General features: G+C 39.2%; 1 protein-coding gene and 1 long non-coding RNA gene across 2 annotated transcripts in view; both read right to left on the reverse strand.

Annotated features, from left to right (window-relative positions):
• The window catches only part of pkn3 (protein kinase N3), a 47,854-nt gene extending 39,059 nt beyond the window's left edge, over window positions 1-8,795 (reverse strand). The window contains exons 1-2 of the mRNA XM_033646640.2: window positions 8,490-8,795; window positions 3,233-3,509 (exon numbers count right to left, since the gene is read on the reverse strand). Coding sequence (XP_033502531.2) covers window positions 3,233-3,509; window positions 8,490-8,510 — 298 coding nt within the window. The 5' untranslated portion in view covers window positions 8,511-8,795. The remainder of the gene's footprint in view (window positions 1-3,232; window positions 3,510-8,489) is intronic.
• A 5,549-nt stretch (window positions 8,796-14,344) lies between these two features.
• LOC144458809 (uncharacterized) lies at window positions 14,345-15,223 on the reverse strand. The gene is made up of 2 exons (XR_013488188.1): window positions 15,125-15,223; window positions 14,345-14,570 (listed from the first exon to the last, which is right to left on the reverse strand). It is a non-coding gene; the product is annotated as an uncharacterized LOC144458809 (long non-coding RNA).
• Between the last annotated feature and the right edge of the window lie 1,949 nt (window positions 15,224-17,172).

Below are 17,172 nucleotides of genomic sequence, written 5' to 3' on the forward strand. Positions count from 1 at the left end.
TAGTGATTTAGGAGAGTTATTCTTTGGTACAGGCACAATAGTGGAGTCTTTCCAAATGCGAGGAACTTTGTGGAGTTGAAGTGACAAGTTAAAAATAGAACAAAAAATATCTGCCAGCTGTTTGGCACAGTTTTTTAGTAAGCGACCTCCTATACCATCTGGGCCAGGACATTTCCTTTCCTTAATCCCCTGGAAAAGTTTGTGAACCCTCCCGCCGTCAAGGTGGATACCAGTCTCCTCGGGCACGACATTTTTAAAAACTGACAGTTCCTCACTAAAATCATAAGTATTAAAACGATTGTAAAAAGCGTTCAGTTCATTAGAAAAGTCAAAGTCAGATATTCCATTTAGGTTGATGAGACCCTTCTTGGACTGCATCCCCATCATGGATTTCACTCCCTCCCAAGCAGAGCGTGAATTTCCCGTATTGAGCAGCTTTTCCACCTTATTTTTGTAGTTGTATTTAGCAACCTTGAGTTCCTTTTTGACTTGTTTCTGGAGTTCCCTGTATCGGGTGTCATTACCCTGGTTAAAACTGATATTGCGCTGGTTAATTAAGTCTTTGACGGATTTGGAGATCCATGGTTTATTGTTTTTATAAATGGAAATAGATTTCCGTGGGATGACCAGCTCCTCACAAAAAGTAATATACGCTGACACAGTTTCGGTCAATTCATCTAAGTCAACACAAGCTTCTTTGAATAAGTCCCAGTTAGTGCAGCTGTAACAGTCCTGGAGGCATTGCACTGACTCCTCAGACCAGACCGGAACTAAACGTCGTTCCGGCTTGTGTTTCTTCAGGACCGGTTTGTAGGTCGGAACTAAATAAACAACATTGTGATCTGGACGAAGTGGAGCTCTACGAAAGGACATGTATGCTCCTTTTACAGAACCATAACAGAGATCCAGGCATTTCGTGAGACGTGTTGGACAAGTAACATACTGGTAAAAGTTTCCCAGGGACTTCCCCGGTTTACAGTTATTAAAATCGCCCATAACAAGATTTGGTGCGTCCGGCGCGATCCTTTGAAGCCGCTGCACTGTGTCAACCATAACTCGAGTAGCATTATCAGTATCAGTCTTAGGGTGGATATAAACAAGCGTGACAAATACCTGAGGAAATTCCCTCGGCAAGTAAAAGGGATGTAGGGACAAGGACAAGAGTTCAATATCAGGAGTGCACGCTGTCTCCCTAACAACCACAGTGTTACACCAGTTTTTATTTACATATAGACATAAGCCTCCGCCGAGTGATTTGCCGGTCACTGTGGAGTCTCTGTCAAGACGAAATGGTTCTCCAAATCCCTCAATATCCAGATCAGACTGCAGATCGTGTTCTTTGAGCCACGTTTCAGTCAGGGCAAGGAGACAGGCGCTGTTATACTCCGTCAGGAACTTGACATTTGCCCGTAGCTCATCAACTTTGCTGTGGAGTGACTGAACATTGGCGAGGATCACGGTGGGAAGAGGTATCCTGCGATGACCAAGTCTCCTTAGCCTCTGGCGCAAGCCTCCACGTCTGCCCCTTTTCCTCACGCCCGTCAGTTTGGGCGCCCAGCTCCGGCCCCCCACCGAAGGATCCAGCCGGATGATCTCAGCAGGAAGGGCTGCCGAGGAATCCACGGTGCCCGCACCGGAGTTGCGGAGAAGCAGGAGGAACTCACGGCTATACTGGAGAGGCTCCCGGTATTCACAGAGTCCACACAAAAAGTTACATAAAAGCATTAAAAAGACGAGGAGTCCTCTCAGATTAAGGTGAGCCATAGTTGCTTCTGTCACACGCAGGTCAGTTAAAAAAAAGTGCGAGATAAGATAAGAAATAAGATAGAAACCCATCACACTCTGAGCTCTCCACCACACAGTTGCTGCTGCCTGTCGCCATTACCAGCGCCATTTGAGTCATCATCCTGGTGATCGTCCAAGTGAACATTTGTGCCAAATTTGAAGAAGTTCCCTCATTGTGTTCTTTGATAGACAGACCAAAAACAGAATGCCGGCCATGGCTATCACCAGCATGAAGACATTATACAATTTTAACTGTGTTGGATAATTAAACTAAGCAAGGATGTTGGACGTGATTTTGAGGTAAGAAACCAGTGTAGGACGATAGTATGTCCATGAGTTGCTAAGGCAACCACTGTTGATGTCACTCAGAAAATATAGTGATTGTTGGTCACAATCACTATAAAGAAGAGGCTTACATTGAGCATAATACATTTTAATACAAATTACCACCTCCGGCGCATAAAGTGTGATTCACCGCATTTTTTTAATGTAGCAGGGTATTTGCTACAACTACAGATGTCACACCACCTGCTGTCCGCCTCCCTAATATCGGCTGATTGACAGACTGATAAAGATGCGTCACAACCACCACCAAGTGACACTTCTGAGGAAGGCGGAAGTTTCCGCTGAAACATGTAAAGGTATGTAACATCTTAAAATGTCTGAGATAAAAAAAACAACTAAAGTCATTAAATTAACCTTTGTTATTGTGGTGCTAAACACTGAGTTGCTGTAAATTGATCATTTAATAGCTGGAGTGTTTTCGGCGTCTCAAATATTGAGACACTGTCTCACTGACCCTCTGCTGCAGTGATCTAAAGCAGTGTTAAATCAGATGCAGCAGATATTTGTATATATTTCCATCCCCTCCTCCCTTACTTTGCATCTCCACATAGCAACGCCTTGAAATACATATTGCATTAACCCAAACAAGCATTTTTACATGTGCAAAGCCTCAGCATGGTACTTTTGAGAAAATCAAGATTTCATTAAGGCCTGAAAATCTTTGTTAAGTTTTCCCCTTCAAGTCTAAAGCCTAATAATATACATATATACAGCATAAATTGGCTTTCCTCCACCGCTGCTGTCTACAAGAAATCTCCTGGAGGGTCCTAAATAGAAAAGGGTTCATCCTCTGTGGAGCATAAATGTGCTCAATATATTTTCATAGTAGGTTATATAAGTGGACATTTTCTGCTGATGGTTCTACAGCAGAGGTCAAGGGGTTGTCAATGAGCAAGAACTTAAATATTCACCATAAGTTTTATAGAAATTTGCCCATTAATTTTCAAAATACCACGTCATGAACCAAAGTGCTGGTCAAGAGGGATTTGGACCTGTTGTAGGCAGTAGGTATGGAAGTGTTGGACAAAAGAACAGACATTCTATTAAATGTTCACAAGTTGCCATTTTATCAAAGTTCCAGTAAATGATGTGTTTAAATTACCTGTGACGCTGTCCTTCTCTGTGGCCATAGATCTGGCATTGAGCTCCTGCAGTTCCCAATGCAACTTGTCCAGCTTGCGGTTCGAGGCTTTGAGTTGGCCCTCTACATCAGCTGCACTCTTGCGATTGGTGACGGCCCTCCGTAGTCTCTCGGCAGCCTCCTTGATCTTCAACTCCCGCTGGATTTCCTGCCTAAGCAGAGTACGAGCATCCTCCAAACGCTGCTGAAACTCTGGGTCCAGAATATCCCCTTCAACCAGACCCTGCAGGCTGCCACTCTGAAGGACACACCACAACTGCGTCAATGTCTGAACACTGCCTTTGTTATTTTTATATTTCTTTATGTATCACATATGTATTACATTACATATCATAACAAATTACCCAAAATGTCTGTATTGTTTCTCCCAAAACCTGCTGGTGACACCTAGAATAGGGTCTAACTGTCTCACCTATATCTCAGAATTAATACTTTTTCATGAGCACACTCTTTAAACAATTACAAGAATGCATATGGATTTCAGGAACTGAAATTCAAGTAGTTTGCATTATAAGTACCAGCCACATGAAGTCCAAAACAAGTGCTGAGACTAATTGAAACCACCCCCTACCAAACAAAGGACAACCATCACCCACATCTCCACCCATGTAACAATAACAGTTACATCAAAGACAGAAAACTACAATTTCAATGCTGTGTCCACTCTTTGGGACAAGCAAAAAAGAAAGGAGAGAAACCAGTTGGAGGAAGGAGGGGAGGAAGTAGAATATTTCAGGCAGACCAGTTAAACCCATGTTAAATCAAACTGTGACAGTCAACAACAATAAATGGCACAGTGCCTCCCCCTTGTGGTTAAGATCTGTTCAGCTTTCCAGTAGTGGTAACTTCGCTTTTCTCAGTGTCAGAAGATCAGGTGCTGAGACAAGATTAGAGCTGACACTAATCATCATTTTCATTATCAACTCATCTATCAGCAATAAGCAGTAGGCAACTATAAGCAATAGTAAGCAATAATAATAAGCAATAAATCTTCATATTTTAGGAGCTAGAGGGAGAAAATGTTTGTCTTTTTCGCTTGATTAAAGATCTAAAATGGTTGAAATTGATGCAGATTGCATAATCAACCAATTGCTTCAGATGTATTCAAGATACATTCTTATATTTCATTACCCTTGTCTTGCATCACTGTCAAACACCACCGCCCAGTATGACACATTGAACAGTTTTCATAGGGATTAATCTGTTCAACAGAAATGAAATATTAAACAGTATGACAGGTTCTAAACAATACAAGAAAAAAAAAAAAAACACGCAGATTAATTTCCTTAAGGTGAAACAACCCAGGTGAAAACAGTTTTGTCATGTACTCGTCAAGTTTGAGATATTGAGCAATTTTCCTTCAATAACATTTCTTCTTTCAGTCTAGTAGAAAGAAGAAAAAAAAACTTATTTGTGTGTTTATTTTAGTTCCAATTTATGTTCTGAAATGTCTGCAAATACTGCATATTTCATTAGATAATGCATCATTTGCATATTAAAACATAAAATTTTGGAAAAATTGTACTACAAAAACTACTTGTCTTAATGTAAGTAGTCAACTGTGGAAGTTTCATGCTGATATCTATTAGTTTAATTTTTTACCCTCACGTTGTATTTTTTTTCAATACATATCTTTAAAGGCTGATTCTGAAAATTACATGACCCAAAAATTCTCTGAGCCAGAAATCTCAATTTCAGTAGCACAATACAACCAATTTTCCAGTTTTATTCTTACATATATTCTGCAGGTTTTCACACAGGGGTTTGTTCATATATCATTCATAGTCTAATCAATATAAACATGGTGTAAATTGTTTTCTGATTTATGGTGTGATATAAAGAGACATCCAAATTTCCCTCTGTACAAACCTTTGACTCTAATACGTCAACAAATTGAAACAAGAATTTTGTACCTGTCTTTATCCAGTGTTCAGATGTTTGTTCAGGAAATACATGCAAAATAGTACATATCTTATTAGACAATGCATCATTTGCACATTTAAATATAATATTTCAGAAAACTTGGAATATAAAATATAATAATCTTAATGTAAGAAATCAACTGGGAAAGTTTCATTGTTGCATCTATTAGTTAAAATTTTACGCTATTTACCTGGAGTGTCTCTCTTAAAATGTAATCTTTCAACTCCGTCAACACCACAAACAAAATCTTTTTTCATAGGCTATGCATTTTACTGGGGTAGAAGCAGACACCTCAGAGTACAACACAAGCCAGCATTTTCCCATTCACACACACATTCACACACCAACGGCTAAACCATCAGGAGCAATTTGGGATTCAGCATCTTGCCTATGGACTAGGGATGCATGATATTGGACTTTTTGCCGATATTCAATATGCCGATATGTAACAACTCATTTAACTGATAACCTATACTGATAGCTCCATATCCATTTGTTTCCCTACCTAATTTTGGCGATCATCAGCTCTCTTCTGTAGTGGAATTAACATCATATGCATGCATACTGCAGATGGAGAAATGAAATACAATGCTTATTAATTAATGTAATCTTTATTTACTGTGCAAATTAAGAAAAACATGTTGGCCGATTCTGATAGTTCAATTTAAAGCCAACATCAGTCGACAGCGATGACATGCCAATATTATTGTGAATCCCTACCGTGGACACATGTAGAATACATCGAACCACCGACCCTCTGAAAAAGAGGTCAACTGCTCTTCCTCCTGAGCCACAGCCCTTTAAAATGTTTTAACATTTGTGACATGTTTTAAGCACACTTAATCTGAACATCTAGTAACAGCTGTTAACACAGCTTTGTTTCAAATAATTAGTCAGTCACTCTGACAGCTGCTGCCCCGATCCTAAATCTATGTGACACAACCGAGGACTAAACAGTATATGGCAAGCTGTTACATCATCCATCCATATATCCATTTTCTAAAGTGCCTATCCTGGTCAGGGTCATGTGGAGGTGGAGTCTATAGCAGTATGCATTAGGCAAAAGGCAGGATGCACCCTGGACATGTCTCCAGTCAATCACAGGGCTGACACACAGATACAGACACCCATGATCATACAGACAGGCAATTTTCAGTTTCAAGTTTACCAATCCTGCACATCTCTGGATTGTGTGACGAAAACAGACAGGAAACCTTTACTGGAAAGCTAACTTAGTTCATTATGACCAGCCAAAACAGTAATTTAAGATGTCTCAAACTGTATTTGCACTTATCAGCGTGTTCATTTAAGATACTCTATAAATAGACAGTTACTGAAATTGCTTTGGCCAGTTTGTTATACAGAGTGTGCAATTAAAGGTATTTACAGATCAGTTTTGACTGAATCTGAAACATCTTAGATTTAGATAGCTCCAATTAAATTCCGACTAATTGTGCCCAGACTCTTCACACATTCCTCAAAATGAAACTGACAGCAAGTCATCCAAACGGCTGTCAACCAGAAGATTAAAACACCTTATGTAACACAAATTTCTTTAAATCATGTCCCTCCTATTTATTTATTTGTTTACTTAGGCTATTTATTGTTTGTTTTTCTATGATCAAGTATTAAAGAATACAATCAGAGGCATAATCAATTATCCTAAGACATGCTTTGTCATAGTAAACATTTACAAGTCCAAATTAAGTTACATAAAAAGATGAGAACAATGAACAAATGTTCAAAGATTTTATGACAATATTGTTGGATTTGTTTAAGATTCAAATAGATGAGCTTTAAGGTTATGCTTTAGCCTTGAAGGCATTTCCCTACAATTACCATTCTACTCCACCACTGGATACAAAGCCCAGACACCTTAACAAAGTATTTACCTTCACTGACTATCAGACCTCAGTCCTTCCTAGTAAGTGGCATTGCTTAACAAAAGGTAGGGTGGCTTTTGTGTTGGTTATTACCAGTATCTATTCATGTTTTTGGCTATTATCTACTGTAGGACACACCTTCTGCCAATCAAAACAAGTACACCTTTCTCTGTCCTAGGAAGTGGTGGCAAGTTTGGTTCCCACTGAAAGAAAATGAACCAAGCATTTTTACATCATAATGACCGATGGATGTTGTAATTTATTTATTTTAATTAGGCTGGCCTTATGGGAAATAACTTTTTTTTTTTTTTGTAATAACAGACTGTTCTTTACTTATGAGAGGAGGGGGTTGGCTCGGGTGTGACCTAGTTTTTTTTTTTTTAATCCTTCCCAAAGCTATAAATATTTCTCCTTAAACCTGTGACTTGGGGAAAATGCAAGACCCTCCCTCCACCATAAAATAATTGTTAGATTTTAAAGTCCTACCCTTTCATATTTAAAGTATTTGAAAGCTTAAAGTTTAAGACAAAATCCTGGAGTTGAAAAAAGGCTCAGTTTTTCAGTTTGGGCAAACGGTTTATTTGAACTGTGAATAAAGTAACTTTGATGAACTAAAATATCACTATTTTAAGTTCAAATTTGGTTAGGTTTTGTTCTGATGGAAGCATTCATTCCACAGAATGTATTCAAGGACCAACAAATATATAAAAATCCAACAATAATTTCTATTTTTACAGTTCCTGGCTAGGATTAATGGTGCAATTTTGTGATTTTTAAAGGGGAAAAAATGCCTTCCAAACCTGGTTTAGAGGGCATGTTTTTTCAATATGCTGTGATCTAAATAAAAAATTCAGCCAAGATAAAAACATAAGTCCCTCCCCAGTGCTTGAAAAATTATTTGACATGCTTCCCCCTTTTCACCCCCCATAAGTAACGAACAGTCCCTAAAATGTCCAATCATGGGCTAAAACTCTCTTCAGCAATTCATCTGCTTTCAGCAGGACAAACAACAAATATTCAAAGTGTAAGCTAACGTTAATCTTTCCTGAAATAAACCATTTTAGGCAGACTGTGTTTGAATAAGAAACTCACTAATGAAGACGAGGAGTGAGCTTTGCTAACTCTTGCCATTTTTTATTTTCTTAACGAGACTGAGGCGTTAAAATAGTTAGCTACAATTAAACATTAGTTAATAGTATTTTTCTGACACCCAGAAAGACATAGGAACTATGAGGAGAGGCAAACAAGACAAACAGGAAAATCCAGTGCGCCCGTCTGGTAAAGTAGCAACTAGCGTTGTTTAACTCAACTAAATATCGGATAATATAAACTGGCGTAATGTTGGCACCTAATATCTCCATGATAATTTAACTTCAACTGCAGAATTGACGACTTGTGGCATTAAATGTTACCTGTAGTGTTAAACCTGACATGGTGGCTGTCAGTTGTGTGTGCTGGACATTCACACAGCGTCACGTCTCCTCCAGCTGCCGTCGGTCCTCTTCGGGCACACAAAGTAAGTCTCGTGAAACGGCTCCTGGCGGAATGGCACAGCTAGCTTAGGTCAACTAGCAGCGGTATGTGAAATTCAACGTCTGCTAAGGCTGTTCCCAGGCGTTCCATGAGGCTCAACTCCTGCTCATTATGGAAACAAATCTGAATAAAAGTTTGAATTGAGTTCAAGTGAGGCTCGACGCAAAACTGACGTCAGGAGACGGAGGCTGGATTGGGTGGCAGTCGATACTGACAGAGACGCTGAAAGAGCCAATCACATTCGATTATTCAATGCACCTGCCGAGGTAACCAAATGATGCATTCACGTGGCCTGCGTCTTCCTCTCATGCCTGACTTACATACACAGCTGATAACTCTTGGACCAGTTGTTCAAAAAAGTAATCTGGATCAGAGTGATCCGGATTTGGATAGCCTTAGTTTTGTTATCCAAAATCAGCTAATTCATCTTACTTTAGTAGTCGTTTTTCTAAGCAGTATTGGATTTGAGTACCCTGATGATATACAAACTTTTCAAGATTACCAAATCTGGATAATCATTGCTGTAAACGGAACTACATATTACGATGTAGGCTACCAACTATGCAGAGAACAAGTGGTAGAATAGCCATTACTACAATAGTCATTGTAGTTAATATAAGGTGATAAACGAAATTTAAAGTCATTTTTGTTTGATAACGACAGCTTTTAGGGGATTATTTTATCACGATCTCTCCTTTAATCCTTTATTTTATTTAATTTTTTATCTTATCTTGTTTTATTACATCACTGTACTGACAGCAGGTAGCCTAATGTCTTACCTCGTGGTGTAATGTACTTGCGACAGGCCCCAGTGCATGCTACGACGTCTCGTCACATGATCAGGAACTTTACATCGGATAACCACATACATATTAACCAACAAATATCATTGCATATCTGTATATGACAAAAATACCAAAGAAAATAAGAAATTATTCATTTGTTTTAACAATTTAATAGTTTATTTAAGTTTGTTTGGAACAAGCACATAATTTTGTTATAACAAAAGAAGTGTTTTAAATAAACATGATGGAGATGGGTTTGCCCTTTTCAAGGGCATATATAGCAAATGGCACTGTATTTAATTTAATGAGAGTACTTCTTTGAACACAGGCATCTTTTCAAGTTAGCAGTCACTTATTAAGGGCCCATTCTCCACCCAACACATTGTTGGAGGGCCCATGCCAAAGTTCTGAACAACACATGCTGAAGGTTTGATCAAAATTAAAACCTCTGACTGGATTATGTGATTTAATCTGATTTAAGAATCCTTTACTTTCTTTTGAAAAAAAAAAAAAAAAGAAAGAAAAGAAATAAGATTTGGTTTAATCTAATAAGATTACTTCTGAACAACTGGACCCTGGTTTCAATCATCAGTGAGCCAAACCTGTTTTTAGATAAAAAAGGAAGCTGTTAAAATTATTTTAATATGCACAATATGCTAATGTTATTAACAGAATTTAAGTTTACATAGTGGGGGGCATCGGTGGCTTAGTGGTAGAGCAGGCGCCCCATGTACAAGGCCATTGCCGCAGCGGCCCCTTGCTGCATGTCATCCCCCCTCTCTCCCCCCCGCCCCCTCATGCCTACCTGCCCTGTCCATTAAAGGCAAAATGGCCAAAAAAATATCTTTAAAAAAAAAAAAAAAAGTTTACATAGTGGACTGGAAAAAAACTTCTCAGAGAGCCATAAAATCCGTTTTAATGTAATGTGTTGCTGTAGCCTGTGGTGAACTGAGACGTGGAAAACCTGCATATAGCTACACTCACAGAGGCTCGTTTTTCCATGAGAGAAGCTTTTATGAAACTTGTTAGGAAGCACTTGTTCAGCTGCCTGCCACACACAGAGAGTGGACAGAGTTGGAAAATGTTGTTCAGCAAGCATGACGTAAATAAAACGTGTGTTTTGGTCTTTTGCTCCATGAGGTGATATAATATCAGCATACTGACACAAGGTGTTTACCAGGAATACTAGCCACCAACTTTTTTACTTTGTCTGTGTCTTTTGTCCCCCAGGCCATATGGCTATTCAACTCCTCAGTGATGGCAGGTCAGAACCGACTGAACTGACTGAATACTCACCTGCTCAACTGTCTTTAGGCTGCTGGACTGTCAGTCAGGTACTGGTTATGTTAACGCATTTGCATTTTCTGCAGATATTTACACCCTGTTAGCATTTCTATTTATTTGGATATTCACCCTCTGTTAGCATTTCATATTTCACCTTCTGTGCATTTTATATTTTACATATTCTAGCATTACTTATCTCATATTTAACAGTTTTTTTTTACTTTTAAGCACCTTCAACAAATAAAAAAAATCTGTATTTGCATTGGCATCTGTACATATATTTATCTTAAATTGCATATATACAGTTAGGTCCATAATTATTTGGACAATGATACAGTTGTCATCATTTTGGCTCTGTACACCACCACAATGGGTTTTAAATGAAACAATGAATACCTGCTTAAAGTGCAGACTCTCAGCTTTCATTTAAGGCTTTTTTCAAAAATGTAGTATGAACCGTGTAGGAATGACAACCATTTCTTCACACAGTCCCCCAACTTTAAGGGCTCATAAGTATTTGGACAAACTAACATAATCATCAATTAAACAGTCAGTTTTAATACTTGGTTGCAAATCCTTTACAGTCAATGACTGCCTGAAGTGTTGGACACATAGGCATCATCAGATGCTGGGCTTCTTCCCTGGTGATGCTCTGCCAGCCCTTTACTGCAGCTGTCTGCACTTCCTGCTTGTGTTTTGGGTGTTTTGCCCTCAGTTTTGGCTTCAGCAAGAGAAACGCATGCTCAATTGGATTCAGGTCAGATGATATGACTTGGCCGTTGCAGAACATTCCACTTCTTTGCCTTAAAAATGTCTTTGGTTGCTTTTGCAATATGCTTCAGGTCAATGTCCATCTGCACTGTGAAGCATCGTCCAATGAGTTTTGAAACATTTAGTTGAATCTGAGCAGATAATGGTGCCCCAAACACTTCAGCTTTCATCCTGCTGCTCTTGTCAGCAAGACAAGACTTCACTAGAATAAATACAGAGGGTTTATCACAAGATGCAAACCATTGGTTAGCCTTAAAAATGGAAGGCCAGATTAGAGTTTGTCAAAAACCATCTAAAAAGCCTGTACAGTTGTGGAACAGCATACTATGGACAGATAAAACAAAGATCACCTACCAGAATGATGGGAAGACAAGAGAAGGAAGAAAGGAAGGAACTGCTCATGATCCAAAGCACACCACCTCATCAGTGAAGCATGGTGGAGGTACTGTTATGTCATGGCCATGTATGGCTGCCAGTGGAACTGGTTCTCTTGTATTTATTGATGATGTGACTGCTGACAAGAGCAGCAGGATGAAAGCTGAAGTGTTTGGGGCTACATTATCTGCTCAGATTCAACCAAATGCTTCAAAACTCATTGGATGATGCTTCACAGTGCAGTTGGACAATGACCTGAAGCATACTGCAAAAGCAACCAAAGACATTTTTAAGGCAAAGAAGTGGAATGTTCTGCAATGGCCAAGTCATATCATCTGACCTGAATCCAATTGAGCGTGCGTTTCTCTTGCTGAAGCCAAAACTGAGGGCAAAACACCCAAAACACAAGCAGGAAGTGCAGACGGCTGCAGTAAAGGGCTGGCAGAGCATCACCAGGGAAGAAACCCAGCATCTGATGATGCCTATGTGTCCAACACTTCAGGCAGTCATTGACTGTAAAGGATTTGCAACCAAGTATTAAAACTGACTGTTTAATTGATGATTATGTTAGTTTGTCCAAATACTTATGAGCCCTTAAAGTCGGGGGACTGTGTGAAGAAATGGTTGTCATTCCTACACGGTTCATACTACATTTTTGAAAAAAGCCTTAAATGAAAGCTGAGAGTCTGCACTTTAAGCAGGTATTCATTGTTTCATTTAAAACCCATTGTGGTGGTGTACAGAGCCAAAATGACGACAACTGTATCATTGTCCAAATAATTATGGACCTGACTGTATTATCCATAGCAAGTATTCATTACTCCTGCACTGCTTTTACACTTTAATTTAATCACCTTACATTGCAATACCTGCACTGTCAACCACATAAATTTGCATACCATCATAAGCATATCTACTGTAGTAACAAGCTCTCAGTAGCAGTCCTGGGACTAGACTATCATTTCACTGCTGTGTGTGGGGGTTTTTTTCAGTTGTGTCTCTTTACATGTCTTTGTGCGTCTCTTTGTGGTCAATACTTGTTTGTACTATATTTTGCAAGTGAAGGCCAAGGGGGGTCCCTAAAACTTTAGCCCATGGGCCTGTGCCCAGTAGGCCCATTTAGTAATCCACCCATGATGCTACATAGTCTATCATTGATAATGATAATACACAAGTGAAAACCTGTAAAAAGGTAAGATTCAATCTTTGATTCATTAGAAATCACATCTACAGATGCTGCCAAGATGTGTCTACACTTTATGACTTTCACTCATCTGAATTACTGTATAACAAGCTAGTCAAAGGCGAATCATAGTACTTTGAAACCACTCATTATACAAATAAGCACTCAAAACACGAGACAAAAAACAAAAACAAAGCACTTCCATCACTGCCCAGTTCTAAAAGAAAATATCTGATTTTGAGTTGGGATGACTTAAAATATGAAAATGTGTGTTTATTTCCCATGACTCAGCTCCACCACCACCGAGCTTGCTACCTCGGTAAGAGTTTGAATCTCCGCTACACGTGTAAGCCATTGGAGCACTGTAGTGGAGTCTGACCAGAGGAATGTCTGCTGGATGGGTACGGTCAGCTCTGTCTGGATAAGCTTGGCGAGCTGGGCGCCAGTGAGCGCTGCACTAAGTTCCAGACGTGGCATGCTCAGGCATTTCTTTGGTGCCACTCTCGATCTGGCTAGCACGAAGGAGGCGTAGACATGACCTCGATCATCGACTGTGCGTAGGTAGGCCACTGAACCATACGCTCTCTCCGACGCATCGCAGAAGACGTGAAGCTCTTTAGTAATCCACCCATGATGCTACATAGTCTATCATTGATAATGATAATACACAAGTGAAAACCTGTAAAAAGGTAAGATTCAATCTTTGATTCATTAGAAATCACATCTACAGATGCTGCCAAGATGTGTCTACACTTTATGACTTTCACTCATCTGAATTACTGTATAGCAAGCTAGTCAAAGGCGAATCATAGTACTTTGAAACCACTCATTATACAAATAAGCACTCAAAACACGAGACAAAAAACAAAAACAAAGCACTTCCATCACTGCCCAGTTCTAAAAGAAAATATCTGATTTTGAGTTGGGATGACTTAAAATGTGAAAATGTGTGTTTATTTCCCATGACTCAGCTCCACCACCACTTGTAGCCTATATCAGCAGAAGAGAGATTGTCGTATTCTGTTGGGGGTTTGTGCTTAGTTGTATTTTAGGTAGCCTTATGTAACATCTTGGCTAAGGGACTACAGAGGAAAAATAGCCTCTTGGCTAATTCTGACTTTTTTATACAATGTGTATTTATGATTTTGTACTGTCCCTTTTTAAATAAATCAAACTGAAACTGAGAATTACATTTTTCCTTATGAAAGAGTATATATATAAGTTTTAATCAAAAGTTTGTTAGTCTCAACTTTTCAAGCATCAGTTCCTCTTCAAATGAAAAACCTTCAAAAATCAACAAACCGTAAGTGCTGTACAAAAGAGAATGGAGTCAATATGATGAGATAGTTTCTGTTTTATTCTATAATCCATTGCAAAGGAATTAAAAGAAGACTGTTTGAGGGCGAGCCTCAGTAAAAGGGTTGCTGGTTGAGGCGGCAGATTATGGACTATGATTCCGGTTAGAGAATCAATGCACTTGGAGAGAGAGATCTGATTTATCTTCTTTTAATGAGGTTGTTGGACTTTAACATTGGTGTACAACGTATGTGTGTGTGTGTGGTCTGAAAATAAAGAAAGGCAATAAACTGTACTACAACAAATACTCTGCATATTATTCAGCAGTTATAACAAATAAACATTTCTAAATAAGCTGCTATATGAGCATAAGATTTTAAGGTTCACCAGTAATATCCCTAACTTACATGCAAACCGCTACTTCAGCATAATACAACAGCAGAGATGCAATATTAGTGGTGGAATAAGCAGTACAATATCCAACATAACATAAGCAGAAGCAAAGCATGCTAAACAGCATGGGAGCCTTACATATTGAATGTTGACCACAGTAAATAATTCGACCTTTAAACTTGTATTAACAATGAGCATGGTCACAATCACACAAATAAACTGAGTTCCAATGTTGGCATTACAAACGAAATATCATTAAATCCTCACAAGCATCCAAATGTAACTGCAGTGCTAGCAAGAGGCAGCTAGCTAGTACTGAGACACAGGCTACTTAGCTAACTCAAACTCACGCAACATATTACCATGCAAACAACACAAACTGGAATAGTGACCAGATTATCCACAACTAAAGGCAGAAAGCACTTACATTTCCTCAAGAACGCACACATCATTAGGGAAACACACAGAAAGTCCATGCAGCTTCACACGGTCTGCTCACTGACTGGTCTGCTGCTCGTCATTGTGACTGGACATGTCCTGACGTGTTCACTGCCAGCTCTCTTTGCGCCAGTAGATGGTGCTGTTGGACCTTGACCTGTAGGGCTTTCTCACAAGACATATGACATTTTGGGAATTATTGTTTTGCTTGGATTCGCTAAACCCAAGATAGAAAAGCAGCTGGATGTAGTATGAAGGAATGGGAAACATATCAACTCGGTATTAGAGAGAGCGGTATGTTTTACCATAAAGGTAAATAAGTCCTGTCACAGAGAGTACCAACCAGCGGTAACAGAGAGTAAGTGTGTTCAAATGGAGGGTTTGGATTGAGGCCAGCAGTGGTTTTCTGTACACTGTGTATTTAATCTGGTATTGTTTGGCCAGTGGTTGTAATTTGCACTAATGGAGCTTGAGATTTAGATTTCCCATGCAAATTAATATAGACATTGTAGTTTGTCTTGCCCTGCTTATTATAAAAAAAAGAATACAGAGATACAATGTTAGACTATTATATCACCTATCAATATGAAGCTTAGCCTATGATCAAATGAAATGAGCACAGTCAACCCATTTGGGTCTAGTTTTGGAAATGCTTAACTTGATTCAGCCACTACATCATTATTATAGTGTGTAGGATTTAGGGGGCTTAAATGGGATATAATATAATGTGTATGTTTTCTTGAGTTTATTGTCACCTGAATTTAAGAATTGTTGTGTTTTCATTACCTCTCAAGTTGTTTATATTGGAAGCGGGTCCTTATTTTCAGAGATCACCATGTTGCACTGCCATGTTTCTACAGCAGCCCAGAACAGAAAAAACTAACACTGGCTCTGAATAGGGCCATATGCATTTTTGCGGTTCGCAGCCCCCTTGTGATGAGAATGCCAGAAAAATACTTATTTTTTAAAACATGAAACTGCTTTATTCAGTGTTTTTACAGGTTTAAATCACCTTGTCTGTTTGTTTTGGAGAGGAGGAGACTTATGTGGATAATCCAGCTCCAAGTAAAAAACTTCTGAACATCTGGATCTTAAGTCATTGGAGAAAAAAGGTGAACGCACATTACCAGGAGCTATGCTAGCGGCCCATATCTGACATGCCAAACAGTGTAAGAGAAACACTGATTTGCAACTTGAAAATGCTTTAGTCAGTGTTTCTGGCAGTCTAAATCACTGAAACTATCCATTTTGGAGAGGAAGAGACCCCTGCTAATAATTCAGCAGGTAAAAACCAACAAAGGTTTTAGCTGGTTACAATCTGCAATCTTCACCACTAGATACCACTAAAGCTCCCTAAATAGAATAGAATAGAATAGAATAGAATAGAATTTATTCATCCCTGAAGGGAAATTCAACTGTCCATCAGCTAATAAAAAACAGCAACCACACTTCCCCTTATAAACAACAACACAGTGGTATTAAAACAGACATAAAATAAAATAAGTTAAATTAAGTGCATAAATAGAAATTAAACATCAAATTAAAATTAAATTAAAATTGTCCATTCCACAGTCCAGTCCAGTTGTGGCTAATGTGATGTGTGTGAGTGTGTGTGTGACTGGATTCAGGAGGTGTTAAACAGTCTCATTGCCATGGGGACAAAGGATCTGATGAAACATTCTCTTCTGCAATGCAGTGAGATGAGCTGACTGCTGCAGCTGCTCCTCTGTCACTGCAGGAGGCTGTGGAGAGGGTGTCTGCTATTGTCCATTATAGCTTTACATTTGTTTAATGTTCCCCTCTCCACCACAGTTCTTAGTGGGTCCAATCTCCTGTCGAGCACTGAGCCAGCTTTTTTAACCAGCTTGCCCAAACGCTTGGTGTTTTTGTCCATCAAGCTGCCTCCCCAACACACTGCAGTATATAAGAGTGCACTAGCCACCACTGTGTGATAGAACATGGTCAACATCTCCACACATACATCAAAGGACCTCAGTGTCCGCAGGAAGAACAGGCAGCTCTGCCCCCTCCTGTCGA

The sequence above is a fragment of the Epinephelus lanceolatus genome, chromosome 19 (assembly GCF_041903045.1).
Source record: "Epinephelus lanceolatus isolate andai-2023 chromosome 19, ASM4190304v1, whole genome shotgun sequence".
Lineage (NCBI taxonomy): Eukaryota > Metazoa > Chordata > Actinopteri > Perciformes > Serranidae > Epinephelus > Epinephelus lanceolatus.